General features: G+C 57.8%; 2 protein-coding genes and 2 long non-coding RNA genes across 5 annotated transcripts in view; 3 read left to right on the top strand and 1 right to left on the bottom strand.

Annotated features, from left to right (window-relative positions):
- BPHL (biphenyl hydrolase like) overlaps positions 1 to 5,643 on the top strand; it is a 37,426-nt gene extending 31,783 nt beyond the window's left edge. For both annotated transcript variants that reach the window (XM_025982630.2, XM_025982631.2), the window contains exon 7: positions 5,203 to 5,643. In XM_025982630.2, the coding sequence (XP_025838415.2) occupies positions 5,203 to 5,290 (88 nt within the window). In that variant the 3' untranslated portion in view covers positions 5,291 to 5,643. The remainder of the gene's footprint in view (positions 1 to 5,202) is intronic.
- Positions 5,644 to 5,655: 12 nt separating this feature from the next.
- Positions 5,656 to 10,835, bottom strand: TUBB2A (tubulin beta 2A class IIa). The gene is made up of 4 exons (XM_072729225.1): positions 10,588 to 10,835; positions 8,059 to 8,167; positions 7,602 to 7,712; positions 5,656 to 6,910 (listed from the first exon to the last, which is right to left on the bottom strand). The coding sequence occupies exons 1-4, from the start codon at positions 10,642 to 10,644 to the stop codon at positions 5,850 to 5,852; spliced, it is 1,338 nt and encodes a 445-aa protein (XP_072585326.1). The 5' UTR covers positions 10,645 to 10,835; the 3' UTR covers positions 5,656 to 5,849.
- A 392-nt stretch (positions 10,836 to 11,227) lies between these two features.
- On the top strand, positions 11,228 to 11,652 carry LOC140594655 (uncharacterized). The gene is made up of 2 exons (XR_011995728.1): positions 11,228 to 11,350; positions 11,476 to 11,652. It is a non-coding gene; the product is annotated as an uncharacterized lncRNA (long non-coding RNA).
- A 73-nt stretch (positions 11,653 to 11,725) lies between these two features.
- Positions 11,726 to 13,837, top strand: LOC140594657 (uncharacterized). The gene is made up of 3 exons (XR_011995730.1): positions 11,726 to 11,853; positions 12,420 to 12,526; positions 12,766 to 13,837. It is a non-coding gene; the product is annotated as an uncharacterized lncRNA (long non-coding RNA).
- The last annotated feature ends 588 nt before the right edge of the window (positions 13,838 to 14,425 follow it).

The raw sequence follows: 14,425 nt of genomic DNA, 5'->3' as shown, positions 1-14,425 counted from the left end.
ATTGTCAGTGTGGGCATATGGGCGTCTCAGGATTCTCCAGAGACATAGAACCAGTAGATTACACTCAACAGACACGCACACACGGAAGCTGGTTGACTTTATGGAATAAGGAATTGGCTCATGCAACTATGAAGGCTGAGAAGCCTGAGACCTTCAGTGGACAAGCTAGAGACCCAAGACAGCTGATGGTAGGCCTGAGAACCCAGAATAGTCAGTGTTTCCATTTGAGCTCAAAGGCAAGAAAAAGCTCATGTCCCAGTTTGAAGGCTGTCAGGCAGGAGGAATGCCCTCTTACCTGGGGGAGGGTCGGGCCTTCACCTGATTGGATGTGGCCCACCTATATCGGGGAGGACAATCTGCTTCACTGAATTGTAATGATTTAAATGTTACTCTCATCCAGAAAACACCCTCACAGAAATGCCCAGAACAATGTTTGGCCAAATATCTGGGCATCCATGGCTCAGTCACGTATAACAACAAAACCAACCACACAACAGGGAGGGCACAGGTACCAGCTACTCTGCACGGAGGTCCTGGCCTGTGGTAGGTTATGGGAGGGTGTGCCGGCAGGCTGGCAGTGAGGGGGCACGTGATGAGGCTGTCTAGGCAGTGGGGCACGTGCCACAGGTTCTCTGTCTGACTCATGGGAGGGGAGGACTTCCCTCTGCAACTTCTGGGCTCTTCAGGTTGGGCCACCAGAGGTTAGATGGCCTCAGGCCTCCAGTGCAGCCCAGAAGGAGCTGAAATTAGTCAACCCTGGTGACAAAGGCTCCTGCTGACGACAGGATTGTCTTCAGCTCAGTGGTAGAGTGAGGCAGGTTACTGGGGGCAGGTGGACCCTGCAGGAGGGGTAGCCGCCATGGCTCCCACTTCCAGGCCACTCCAGCCTGGGGACGGTGGGGGGAAATCTGCCCCCCCCCCCCCGTCCTGACTACCCCAGACGACGTTTTCTCTGCCTCTCCGCATCCCAGAACTTCTAGTTCCTCATCTCTAGCTGCTTGCTGCTGTGCTTGAAGGGAAAGCAAGTCAGCTCAAGACCCCACTTACAGTCCAGGTACAGGGTGAACACCAAACAGGATTGGCCTCGTCCTTACAGAGCTGAGTCCTTTCTATTTCAGAGGGAGTGGGGTCTCATCCTTTCTAGAGAAACTTTACCTATGACATTTTGTAAACTCTCTCTCAGGGATCTTCACTTGGAACGGATTGTGTTAGCCAAATGTAAATGCGTCATGCTCCCAAGTCAGAGCGTTGATCATCGATGCTGTACACAGAACCATAGCGAGGACTTTTGCATATTGTACAGTGCAACCCAGAGTAAGGAAAGAACAGGAAACATCTATTGCTCACTGCGTTCCCAAATTTCCCGTACGACGCACCTTATATGCATCATCTCATTTTGTCTTTGGAATAATCCTGTCGGGTAGACGCTGTTACTTGTCCCCCTGGAAGTGTGGCTTAGGGAGATGAAGTAACTTGCCAGCATTGATGCCACGTTGATTAGACTGGACACGTCCTGCCCCCGTAAAGGCCATGCCTTGAACCCTGTGGTATCACCTCCAGTTACATTCAGCTGTGACTCAGAGCTCTCAGTCTGGTCAGAGGGCTCCAAGGCTGGCTTCTCCACAGTCTGATAGACCCTGGCGGCCCAGATGGGGTCTGCTCCTGGCCGTGGCATTACCAGAAGAGCACCCTCTGAGGCAATTTGATTTCTTTCTTTTTTTAAAGATTGTTTGACAGGGAGAGAAAGAGCATGAATAGGGGAAGTGCCAGAGGGAGAGGGAGAAGCAGGGAGCCTGGTGCAGGACTCGCTCCCAGGACCCCCGGATCCCAGGATCATGACCTGAGCCAAAGGCAGTCGCTTAACCAACTGAGCCACCCAGTCGCTGTTTGATTTCTTTCTAAGGCTTGAGTCATGGTTGCATTTGAGAGAAGGAACTTCTCAGAAATCTTCTTCCCTTTCCCAAACATCATCCAGGAAAGAGCCTGCTGGAGAGGATGCAGGCTTGGAGGCCATCTCCCACCCCATTTCACCAGCTTAAAGGGGATTGTGGCCTACCCATTATTACCCTTTTCTTAGATGGGCTTTCTGAAAGAGGCAGAGAATAAAAAATTACTCTTTTTTTGAGAGAGAGTGCAAGTTGGGGGGCAGGTGGGGCAGGTGGAGCAGAGGGAGATGGAGAGAGAGAATCCGAAGCAGGTTTCATGCCCAGGGTGAAGCCTAGCAGGCACCTCAGTCTCACAACCCTGAGATCACAACCTGAGCCAAAATCAAGATTTGGATGCTTGACTGACCGAGCCACCCAGGTGCCCCGAGAATAAAGAATCCAAAGGGGATGTTGTTGGCAACCCCGCCTGGGTGGCCTTGGAGGGAATGCCTGAGAGTGGCAAGTCCTCCCTGTTAGCCACATGGCTGTCCAGTTTCATAGTGGAGGAGATCCAGGCACAGAGAACCAGCAGCCTGTTTTGGTTTAAAAAAAAAAAAAAAAAAACAGGTGCACCTGGGTGGCTCATTTGGTTAAGCATATGCCTTTGGTTTGGGTCATGATCTCAGGGTCCACATCAGGCTCCCTGCTCAGGGGGCATCTGTTTCTACCTCTGCCCCTCCCCTGCCTGTGTGCATGCTCGTGCTCCCTCTCCCCCTTTCAAATACATAAAATATTAAAAATTAAAAAACAAAAAAACATTTAACATTTAAATGTTAAAACAAAACAAAAACAGACATAACTAGCAACCTCATATACAATTAGTTTTATCATATCCAAAGCTACAGCACATTGCTCGTGACCTGCTCCAGTCTGTAGCTCTCACGGCTTGATCTGCAAGCCATCGAAGGTTAGACTGAGGAGGGAGAGGTAGTATGATGGGGCCAGCATGTTTGTCCTTGGCCGCCTCATCTGTAAGGAGCATCCTAGAAGGATTGTTCCCAAGCAGAAGTGACCGCTGAATGTGCACAGTGGGACCAGACACATTTTAGCTTCTCAGAAGATCTAGAGACAAAGCTCTTTTTTTTTGAAGGTGCCAAATGCAGGCAGGAACCTCTCCTGGGAAAGAGCAGTTTGCATTTATTCCCTCGGAGGCCCCTCCATTTCCAGTTGTACCATGAGTCTGATGGTGGGGGACTTGCTACTCATTTTCCTGGAAAATGTGATTGTTTGAAAACCACCCTCCATGAAGCATGTGATTAGTTCCTTTTGTTACTTGGGCGAGAATCTACATCAGCAGGCTGCCGCATTGCCCTGAGAGCTATATATTTATGCTTATCTGGGGGATTCTTTCCAAAGAGGAACACATGATAGGTTTTAAGTGTAGTGAATGCTGTGTCAGACCTAAAGGATGAGGATATAGTAAGGACCTTATAATGACCCCTAAAACGTATCAAGGAGAAGAGCAATTTTATTTTTAGCCCCATCCATCCATCCATCTCCATTCCAGGCAGTTCTGAGGTTAAATGCCTGAAAACAGGCCTCGCATATTGTTAACAAAGAGGACCTAGTTTTTATTTCCCTAAGACTTAGAGATTACCGTAGGAATAGTGCAGGTACACTGAGGCTAAAAAGAAATGAGGCACAGCTGGTATCTCTCCTTCACTGTTGGGAATCCGAGCAAATTGTAGAAACAGGGTAGGGCATGTGATAACCAGCTTGGTTACCCAAAAAGTGGACTTCCAACTTGGGTAGGTCAGGGTCCCTCTGCTTCAGAGTTCAGCCTAGCACACATGAGGGGATGCAGCTTAGCGTAGACATGTCCTTCTATGACTTTTCGATATCCTTGGCAGTTGGCTATTTTCTGCTTTCTAAAACTGGAGGCCCTGAGCATCCCTGCAGACCCTGCTCCTTGCGTAGGGCAACTGGGATCCTGTCTTTGGGGCTGGTGCAGCTGATCGTTTTTTCTCTGAACAGCATTAGAATTGAATTTGGAGGGTTCTGGCTATTATTAATGGCATTACAAGCTTTCCCAAGGGCCTCAGAAAGATGGCAACAATATAGCCTTCTTTCAAGTGGATTAACATGTGTATCTAGGTACTTCTAGCCCACACCCCACGTGGTTGAGCTGCGGGGCCACTGACATTGTCCAAGGACAGCTATTCCCCAGTTCCTGCTCCCCACAAATCCTCCCTAGTGCTCACTGAAGTTCATAGAGCTCTCAACCCCCAGTTGTTGAAAGGTCAGAGAATTAGTGTAATAACTGGCATTTTGCCCCAATAGGATCCTTTTAATGTCCAATTGTTATTATAGACACAACAGCCTGAACTTGTGCTTCTATCCTAGAAGCTTTAAAACTTATTATTTCTGTACTTTCACAGCCAAAAAAAAAAAAAGCCAATAAATAGAACTCAGAGAAAATTGCTTGTATTAAAGAAATTGCAAACCAGCCACACTTGACCAAAAGCTTATGAAAGAAGTCTTATGAGGAGCACAGTGAGGTTTGCCACAAGACATGTTGTGACAGCTGCAGAACAAAGGGTTGTCGAGGCTGGCTCCAGCTGCCCTCACCATCCCAGGGAACACTTACTTGCCTTTTGTCTGGTGGCACGTATTCAGACTTATTCAGTCCTCCAAAAATGACAGGGTGATTTTGAACCTTAAAGGACAGGCCACTAGGGGCTGTGTTTTCTGATTTGGGCTTTTCACTCTAGGATATCCCAGGAAGCTCCCCTGTTCCAATCCAGTGGAGTCTGGACATCTCATATTTTTCTTGCCTTTCAAACCTTCTCTCTTAAAAATCAACCTTATTAAAGAGTTTTTCCCCCTTTAGGTAATGAAAAAAAGTTTATGATTAATGGCTCAGGTCCTGATCCCCAGATCTGGGATCGAGTCCCACATCGAGCGCCTTGTGTGGAGCCTGCTTCTCCCTCTCTCTCTTTCTCTCTCTCTCGCTCTCTGTGTGTGTCTCTCATGAATAAATAAAATCTTAAAAAAAAAAAAATAAAGTTAAACCATTTGTTACATGATACAGTTCTAAATTCCAAATACAATGTGTGTGCTCTGTTAAGTCAACCCCCAGGTTGGTTGTAAACTCCCCAAGCAGCTTTCACCCTTATGTCTATATTCGGGAAAAGTTTATATTACTTACATTTCCTCCCCAATAGTCATCGTGAAAAAACGGACGGGGGCAGTTTTCACTTCAGATTTTCATAAAATGCTGGAAAGGGTAAGTGTTTTAAATGGTATGCCATTAATCATAAGCTTTTTTTCTTTTCAGGTTGCATCTGATGCCAGAAGGCAAGCACAACCTCCATCTGCGCTTTGCAGATGAATTCAATAAGTTAGTAGAAGACTTCCTGCAGTAAAAATGCCCGAGAACCGCAGGAACCTGATGATGCCTTACTGTGGTATCACCTGTTGGTGAGCCTCTTGCTGTCATTCCTCAGCTCACCTGCTTTCCCATGCTTTCTACTCCTCCCTGCAAACTCCTCCCAAATAGAAATAATGACATTAAAACATCCTCTAGGGGTACCTGGGTGGCTCAGTGACTGAGCATCTGCCTTTGGCTCAGGTCCTGATCCCGCAGCCTGGGGAATCGAGTCCCGCATCGGGCTTCCCACAGGGAGCCTGCTTCTTCCTCTGCCTCTCTGTGCCTCTCATGAATAAATAATGTTAAAAAATAAATAAAAGAATAAAAATTGCCTGAAATGAAACTGAAGAGACCACAACGTTTTGGACACATGCTTTTTTATTAGTATAGATATCTTAGACAATACTGTAGTTTTTAGGAGTTCCACATTATTACACCAACAGTGAATTTCTGACAGAGGCAAAACAGAGCACCATAGTATACAAATAGAAAGACCATGCTTGATTGAGGACAACAGAAGGTCACTAAAGATGCACAATTTATTTGAGGAGTTCTTAGGCCTCGTCCTCGCCCTCCTCCTCCTCGAACTCCCCCTGTTCGTCGGCCGTGGCGTCCTGGTACTGCTGGTACTCGGACACCAGGTCGTTCATGTTGCTCTCGGCCTCGGTGAACTCCATCTCGTCCATGCCCTCACCCGTGTACCAGTGCAGGAAGGCCTTGCGCCGGAACATGGCCGTGAACTGCTCCGAGATGCGCTTGAACAGCTCCTGGATGGCCGTGCTGTTGCCGATGAAGGTGGCCGACATCTTCAGGCCGCGCGGCGGGATGTCGCACACGGCCGTCTTGACGTTGTTGGGGATCCACTCGACGAAGTAGCTGCTGTTCTTGTTCTGCACGTTGAGCATCTGCTCGTCCACCTCCTTCATGGACATGCGGCCGCGGAAGATAGCGGCCACCGTCAGGTAGCGGCCGTGGCGCGGGTCGCACGCGGCCATCATGTTCTTGGAGTCGAACATCTGCTGGGTGAGCTCGGGCACCGTGAGCGCCCGGTACTGCTGGCTGCCGCGGCTGGTGAGCGGGGCGAAGCCGGGCATGAAGAAGTGCAGGCGCGGGAAGGGCACCATGTTCACGGCCAGCTTGCGCAGGTCGGCATTGAGCTGGCCCGGGAAGCGCAGGCAGGTGGTGACCCCGCTCATGGTGGCCGACACCAGGTGGTTGAGGTCGCCGTAGGTGGGGGTGGTCAGCTTCAGGGTGCGGAAGCAGATGTCGTACAGGGCCTCGTTGTCGATGGAATAGGTCTCATCGGTGTTCTCCACCAGCTGGTGCACCGACAAGGTGGCGTTGTAGGGCTCCACCACCGTGTCCGACACCTTGGGCGAGGGCATGACGCTGAAGGTGTTCATGATGCGGTCGGGGTACTCCTCGCGGATCTTGCTGATGAGCAGCGTGCCCATGCCCGAGCCCGTGCCGCCGCCCAGCGAGTGCGTCAGCTGGAAGCCCTGCAGGCAGTCACAGCTCTCCGACTCCTTCCTCACCACGTCCAGCACCGAGTCCACCAGCTCGGCGCCCTCCGTGTAGTGGCCCTTGGCCCAGTTGTTCCCGGCACCGCTCTGGCCTGCCGGGGGCGGAAAGGAGAATATCAGACACTAAAACATTAGGAATTCTGAATTGTCATTGGACTGCAGACTAATCTGCAGACTTGCCGATTCTGCTCTTATATATACCCTTTTTTACCCATGGAAATTTTCTACATATCAATGATCCTCAAAACCACTGGAGATCATAATGAGATAAAAGCAAGTTTAGTTTATATGGAATTATTAACTTATCAGGAAGGTGGTTTAATAAAACCAAACTGGTTTTATAGGAGCTCTGTACAAATGTTCACAGTAGATGCAATAAACAGGCGGGAGCAAGGGCACAGTATGATCCGAGGAGACGGGCCGTAAACAGCTGCCTCCACTTCTGGGCATAACCTGTGCCCTTGGCCTTTGGCCTCCTGAAGTGGCTGCCCGCTGGCCCTGGGCTGCGATGCTACCAGAAGCCCACCGACTCCTGGGGGGACGCTGGTCCTGCTCTGCGTTCTTGACCTGTCCCAGGCCACTGCGCGCTGGGAGGGCTCTAGAGGCCGCCTTGGGCCCACACTGTCCCCGGAGCCACCCGGAGAGGGGCTGGGGGCTCAGGCTAGGACCCAGGCCTCTGTGGACCCCCAGTCTCCACCTGGCAGGCGACGCTAAGAATCGGGACTTGCCCGGTGTTGAGGAAGGAGACTCCTGGAGCCCGTTGCCCTGACCGTGACTACGTACCGAACACGAAGTTGTCGGGCCTGAAGATCTGGCCAAATGGCCCGGACCGGACCGAGTCCATGGTGCCCGGCTCCAGATCCACCAGGATGGCCCGAGGCACGTATTTGTTACCTGCGGGGAACAGAGCTGGACTTAGACGGGCGGGGGCACAGGGATCACAGCCCAGGCCGTGCTCCATGCGCCTCTCACAGCAGCATCATTAGAGAAAATTCTAGCAACAGAGACAAAAGGCAGCGAACAGAGCTGTCTCTCTGCCTTAGAAGAGGAGCCAGCGGCAGCCGCTTAGTCATGGCCAACATGCAGGAGTCAGGGGGGCTGCGCGGGTCATTTTAGGCGCTGACCCCTTAAATGCATGCAAGCAGCCTTTCTGTGCCCCGGCCGTCCGTCTGTCCCTAGGACACTGCGTCGGCCCCAGCGTGCAAAGCAAGGGGACTGGGCAGAAAGCATCGCTCATCACCTGCAGCTTCATTGTAGTACACGTTGATTCTCTCCAGCTGCAAGTCGCTGTCTCCATGGTAACTGCCGGTGGGGTCGATCCCGTGCTCGTCACTGATGACCTCCCAAAACTGGGGAAAGACACACAGGTCGGGGAGGGGGCTGGCACCCTGGATGCCAGTGAGTCCTTGGAGCAGGGGCCCCGTGGGGACGGGGCGGGGGGGCCTAGAGCTGCAGCCCTGTGCTGTTGGGGCTGCCGCAGAGGGGCTCGTCGCAGAGGGGCTCGTCGGGGCGCAGGGTGGCGGCCCCTCCCCCAGGCTGCCAGGGGCACTGTCCTGGGAGGGGGTCGTGGCGGATCCCCCGGCACGGAGAGCCCCGGATGCTGGGGACGCGGGCGCCCCCGGCAGGGCTGAAGGTCACAGCCGCCCCTGATGGGCGGGCCGGCCTGGTGAGGGCTGAGGAGACCCCGCCCCGCCACTGCCTCGGGGATCCGTGCTCGGGTGCCAACCCCACCCAGCCCTGCAGGCAGCAGCCCGGACCTCGGACAGCAGCAGGCGGGTCGCCCTGTCCCCGCGGGGGCCGGTGGGGGGGGCGGGGGAGAGAGGAGGGAGCAGAGGGGAGGAGGGAGGGGGGAGAGCGCAGGGGGCGGGAGGAGCGGCAGCCCTACAGGGTCGGGGAGGGGGTGGTGGGGGGAGAGGAGGGGGAAAAAGGGAGGGGGATGGGGAGAGGAGAGGGGGAACGGCAGCCCTGCGGGGATCCGAGGAGGGAGAGGAGGGAGAGGGCAGGGGAGGGGGGGAGCGGCAGCCCCGCGGGGGCCGGTGGCTGTAGCCGGGCGCGGGGAGGGCGCAGCTCGGTGTGAATGTGCATCGGCAGGGGGGGGGGGGAGGGGGGAGGCGAGGGGGGGGAAGAGGCGGGGGGTGCGGACGGGAGCGCCGGGCCCTCGGAGAGCCGCGGCCTCGCCCCCCCCCCCCCGCGCCCCCGTCGGAGCCACGGCCCCGCACCTGCCACCAGCCGACAGGCAGGGCCCGCGACAGTGGGGCTCGGCGCCCGCGGCGCCCCTGAAGGCACCGAACATCCTGGTCTTTGTAACCTAAAAAGAAGTCCCTCCAGCTCGCCACCCCGTGACACTGCGTTTTTTCATCAACTGTAGAGGGATGTACAGGAATCAAGCTGCGCTCGAGGCCACTGGCAGTGCGGCGGCTCCCGCACCCAGCACCGGGGCAGGCTCCGGGGGTCCTAAGGGCCCGTGAGCGTGGGCCCCACTGCGGCTCCGCGGGCCCCGCGCAGGTCGGGGCGCTCCCCGCCGCGCTCACAGCGCCACCGGGGCCCACGGCCGCCCACACTGGCCCCGGCCCGCCCCCGCCCCCGCCCGCACCCTGGGGCCCTCCTCGGCTAGGATCCGCACCCCGAGGTCCCGCCGCCCCTCCCCCTCCCCTGCAGGGGTCCGCACCCCGAGGTCCCGCCGCCCCTCCCCCTCCCCTGCAGGGGTCCGCACCCTGAGGTCCCGCCGCCCCTCCCCCTCCCCTGCAGGGGTCCGCACCCTGAGGTCCCGGTGCCCCTCACCCTCCCCTGCCGGGGTTCGTACCCAGAGATCCCGCCGCCCCCTCCCCTTCCTCTGCCGGGTCCGCACCCTGAGGTCCTGCCGCCCCCTCCCCCTCCCCTGCAGGGGTCCGCACCCTGAGGTCCCGCCGCCCCCTCTCCCTCCCCTGCAGGTGTCCGCACCCTGAGGTCCCGGTGCCCCTCCCCCTCCCCTGCCGGGGTTCGTACCCAGAGATCCCGCCGCCCCCTCCCCTTCCTCTGCCGGGTCCGCACCCTGAGGTCCTGCCGCCCCCTCCCCCCCTGCCGTGGTCCGCACCCTGAGGTCCCGCCGCCCCTCCCCCTCCTCTGCCGGGTCTGCATCCCTCGGAGCCCGCCGCCCGCTCCCCTCCCCCGCCGGGTCCGCACCCTGAGGTCCCGCCGCCCCCTCCCCCCCTGCCGGGGTCCGCACCCTGAGGTCCCGCCGCCCCCTCCCCCCCCCGCCCCGCCGGGTCCGCACCCTGAGGTCCTGCCGCTCCTTCCCCCTCCCCTTCCTCTGCCGTGTCCGCATCCCTCGGAGCCCTCCGCCCCCACCCTCCTCGCCGGGTCCGCACCCTGAGGTCCTGTCGCCCCCTCCCCCCCCTGCCGGGGTCCGCACCCTGAGGTCCTGCCGCCCCTACCCCCCTGCCGGGGTCCGCACCCTGAGGTCCTGCCGCTCCTCCCCACCCCCCGCCGGGTCCGCACCCTGAGGTCCCGCCGCCCCTCCCCCTCGCCCGCCGGGTCCGCACCCTGAGGTCCCGACGCCCCTCCCCCTCCCCCGCCGGGTCCGCACCCTGAGGTCCTGCCGCCCCCTCCCCCCTGCCGGGGTCCGCACCCTGAGGTCCCGCCGCCCCTCCCCCTCCTCGCCGGGTCCGCACCCTGAGGTCCTGCCGCTCCTCCCCACCCCCCGCCGGGTCCGCACCCTGAGGTCCCGCCGCTCCTTCCCCCTCCCCCCCCGCCCCGCCGGGTCCGCACCCTGGGCCCCGGGCGCGCCCACCTTGGCGCCGATCTGGTTGCCGCACTGGCCGGCCTGGATGTGCACGATCTCGCGCATGGTGCGGGCTGCAGGCGGGCGGAGGCGCGGCCCGGGGAGCAGAGCGCGGCGCGGCCGGCGGAGTCCGCAGCAGAGAGCAGTCGCCGTCCCCCGCCCCGCCCTTTATAGCGCGGGAGGCGCCCCCGCCGGGCCGCGGTGACGTCATGGGGCGGGGCGGGGCGGGGCGCGGGGACTGCGGCACCGCGAGGGGGAGCCGGGGCGCGGTGCGAGGTGCGCGCGGGGCTGGCGGGGCGCGGGGCTCGGCTGCCGGCCCCCACCCAGGGCTCCGGGCGCCCGACACGGGCTGGGGGCGCGGGTCCCAGACGGGGGAGGGGCCTCGGCGGGGTGCGGGGGCTCCTGCCTGCGCGGGGCCTGGAGCAGGTGCGGATCCGCAGCCAGGGTGCGGGACGGTAGGGGGAGGGGCTCCCGGGGACCGCGGGCGGGCTGTGCACCGCGTGGAGGGAAGACGGTGGGTGTGCAAGGGGCTGCGCCGGCCCCGCGCATCCCCTGGGCTCTTGGGCCCTGGTAAGGGCCGCGCGGCTGCGGCGAGTTCTGCGCGGGGCCTGCGTGCCACGGAGGATGCCAGGGGCCTCAGCCCCGGATCCCGCGCCCTCCACGCGCGGTGTCACCCAGTCCTCGCGGCCCCCTTCCAGGGCTGCGCAGCCCGGTTCAGAGGCCACCACGCGCGACTCCTGAACGCTTGAGCTGTGCCCTAGGTGCTGTGCGTGTAAGTCCGTCGCTGCATTTCATGGACTTACTCATTTTGCATATTGATAACATATCAAAATACTATTTCGGATATAGGTTTTAATTCATTTTTTTTTTTTTACCTTCTTAAATGACTACTACAAGGGCAGCCCGGGTGGCTCAGCAGTTTAGTGCCACCTTCCACCCAGGGCGTGATCCTGGAGACCCTGGATGGAGACCCCACTCGGGCACCCTGCGTGGAGCCTGCTTCTCCCTCTGCCTGTGTCTCTACCTTCCTCTCTCTCTGTGTCTCTCATGAATAAATAAATAGAATTTTTTTTTTTTTAATGACTACTACACTAGTAGCGACTACTGGAAAATGTTGTTACCTGTGTGACTCACATTGTATTTCCAGTGAACAGCCCTGCTCTAGAGTAGACGTAATTACTGTCCCAATTTCGGCAAAGGAGCCTCAAAGAGCTGAGTAGCTACAAAGCCAGTAAGTGAAGGCACCTCGAGTCCTTCCACAAAGACAAAGCCCAGGTGAGTTTTAAAGGCTTGGTCAGGGTGAGGTAACATCCAGTCTTGATTGTTCTCAATGATGATCCTGAGCGTCGGGCCAGGTGAGCGGGGACCTGGGGACGGTTTCTGTTTCCCTGCACATACTCCTTTTCCTCTCTGGGGCCAGTTTCTCCAACCATAAAATGATGATAATTATAGGTGCCCTGCAGCCAGCTTTGTGAGTAGGAAATGAGAAGCTCTGGATGAAAGCAGGTCAAATTTATGGAGCAAGAATACCCCATAAAAGCCGAGGTGATGCTGCCGCTGTAGGCCCGAAGCCTGCTCGCTGGGTTGGTAGTGGCATCCAGCGGTGGTGGCCTGCGTCCACCTGCGGCCTGCGGCTGCATCACACTGTCTTAGGGGGCACCCGGAGCACCCAGGTGCTGTCTCAGAGAGGGAGGGGGTTCCCGGCTCCTGGCTCCCTCCCCCTCTCCTCTTACAGCACAGAGTCCCCCCCCCCCCCCCCCCGCCCCCCCAGTCCATCCCACTGACATCATTGCCAGGTTCTTCGGGCTTGGCCTCCACCTTCTCTCCATCTCTATCTCCAGCTCCCATTTCCTCCCGAGCTTCTAGAGCCTTCCAGTTCCTCTCCAGAGAATGGCCCTGCTCCCTGTAGCTTCACTAACAACACAGAGCTACAGAGATTTTTCTAGAGGTAATTGCCTCTTGGTCTTTGTGGTTTCCTACAAGATGAGGATTTGGGGCCAAATAGGAGAGAAGATGTGACCTGGAAGGGACGATCTTGGGGACGTGGGACCCCAGTGGGTGGACATTTCCCCACGTGTGGCAGGGAAAGATCACCCTCGTGGGGGGTGCCCGCCTCACTTCGTCCTGCTCGGGTGGCTAAGCAAGTCACCTACCCTCTCTGAGCCTCTGTTCCCACATCTGAAACAGGGAAATCTGTTTTCCTTATGCTGGGAGGCAAGAGTCACTGCCTGTGACCCGGTCGGTCGTTTCGTGAGCATGCAGTCGATAAATAAATGACAGCGTGGGTTCCCCAGGCCCAGGCACCGGAGGGCTGGCCCGTGGATTCCTGGCAGCCGGAGGACGCGGCCTTGGCGGTCTGGACCGGCCTCCTTCCCGGGCTGCCCGCCCCTCCCCCAGGACCGCCCGTCCTCTGTCCTCCCTCGGCACATCCTCAGAGGCACACAGGCAGTTTATTCAATGATGCCTGCCCGGCCTAAGGTGACTCATCGAGGGCTGCCAGCTCCTACTGTCCTCCTGGGGCTAGCGCCGTGCCAGCAGCTGTCACAGCAGCGCAGCTGAGGACGGGGAGATGTCCTCCCCTGGAGCAGGCCTTGGGCAAGCTTTGGCGTCAGGGGTGTTCTCCGGACCCTCCCGTCCAGAAAGGAGCAGCTCTTCGGGCCCTTGGGCAGGGTGGTGGGGGAGGAGCACCAACGTCGTCCCGCCATGTGTCATTTCCTGCTTTGGACTTGATGTCACTGACATCAGGAGTGTGAGCCGGGCCCTGCCTGAAGGCACTTTGGGGTGATGATGACAAAATTCAGACTGGAAAGGAAAGGAGTGAATTCCTGGTAGAAGGCTGGGCCTTGCCTGCATCGTACAAACGGGCTCAGAATCCTGCCCCTGGCTCTCGGGCCGTCGCCTCCTGCCCTCCCTCTGCTCTGGCCGGGGAGGCCTCTGCACGCCTGGGCTGTCCTGCTGGCCACTGCTGTGAGCCGAGGCCATCTCTGCCGGGACACCTGTGATCTGGTTGAAATAGATCTAAATTGGGATCCTGAAATTTCAAAAACGTCAATAAGACTATGAAGAGCCAAGAACCATTCCGGCAACCAGGTGGCATGAATTATTCGGGAGCAGCCTCACAGCCTGTTTGTGCCCTCAGAGAGGGTCCAGGGGACAAGGCTCCTCAAAGTCTCTTTCCTGTGAAACGCTCCTGCAGCTGTGAGCACACATTTGCAAGCTTTTAATAAAAGCATCTCCATATGAAGATGGAGGAATTTTACTTAAAGCTTTTGAAGTGCTTCCTTTTTAAAAAGACTTCCTCAGGGGCACCTGGGTGGCTCAGTGGTTTGGCACCTACCTTGGGCCCAGGGCACGATCCCGGGATCCGGGGATGGAGTCCCACATCGGGCTCCCTGCATGGAGCATCCTTCCTTCCTTCCTTCCTTCCTTCCTTCCTTCCTTCCTTCCTTCCTTCCTTCCTTCCTTCCAGGGGCTCCTCTCCCTAAATCAACTCCAGTGATGCTTTCCCCATGAGGTCACTTGCCCTCCTTTGTGCCTCATAATATGGTGTCCACATCTTCCTATCATAGCCCCAACCCTTAGTTCCTGGGCTTGCAGCAAGGAAGGCACCGGGAGAAATAAAGTCACGGAAGAATGGTGCGGGCCGCGAGCTGAGGCCCCTGTGCAGGCTGCCGCCCCCTCCCAGAGCCCAGGGCTCTGCAGGCCAGTGGGTGTTGGGGGGACTTCTGAGCCCGCGCGCTGCACAGGCCAGGGAGGGCCCTGGAAGGCGTGCAACACGGGGGGCCTACTGCTGTCACTTTGCCACCCCCAGCCCCCTGGCCGCCTGTTTTCCGAATGTGAGCCCTTT

This window comes from Vulpes vulpes, chromosome 12, assembly GCF_048418805.1.
Source record: "Vulpes vulpes isolate BD-2025 chromosome 12, VulVul3, whole genome shotgun sequence".
In the NCBI taxonomy this organism is placed as follows: Eukaryota; Metazoa; Chordata; class Mammalia; order Carnivora; family Canidae; genus Vulpes; species Vulpes vulpes.
This window is presented reverse-complemented; position numbering and strand designations above follow the sequence as displayed.

What these genes read in the sequence shown, in the direction of transcription:
- TUBB2A (XM_072729225.1), bottom strand. Translation starts at nt 10,644, where the DNA reads ATGCGCGAGATCGTGCACATCCAGGCCGGCCAGTGCGGCAACCAGATC. An exon ending in GCAACCAGATCGGCGCCAAG is followed by an intron (nt 8,168 to 10,587) that starts GTGGGCGCGCCC and finishes GTCTTTCCCCAG; the next exon opens with TTTTGGGAGGTCATCAGTGA. An exon ending in GTACTACAATGAAGCTGCAG is followed by an intron (nt 7,713 to 8,058) that starts GTGATGAGCGAT and finishes TGTTCCCCGCAG; the next exon opens with GTAACAAATACGTGCCTCGG.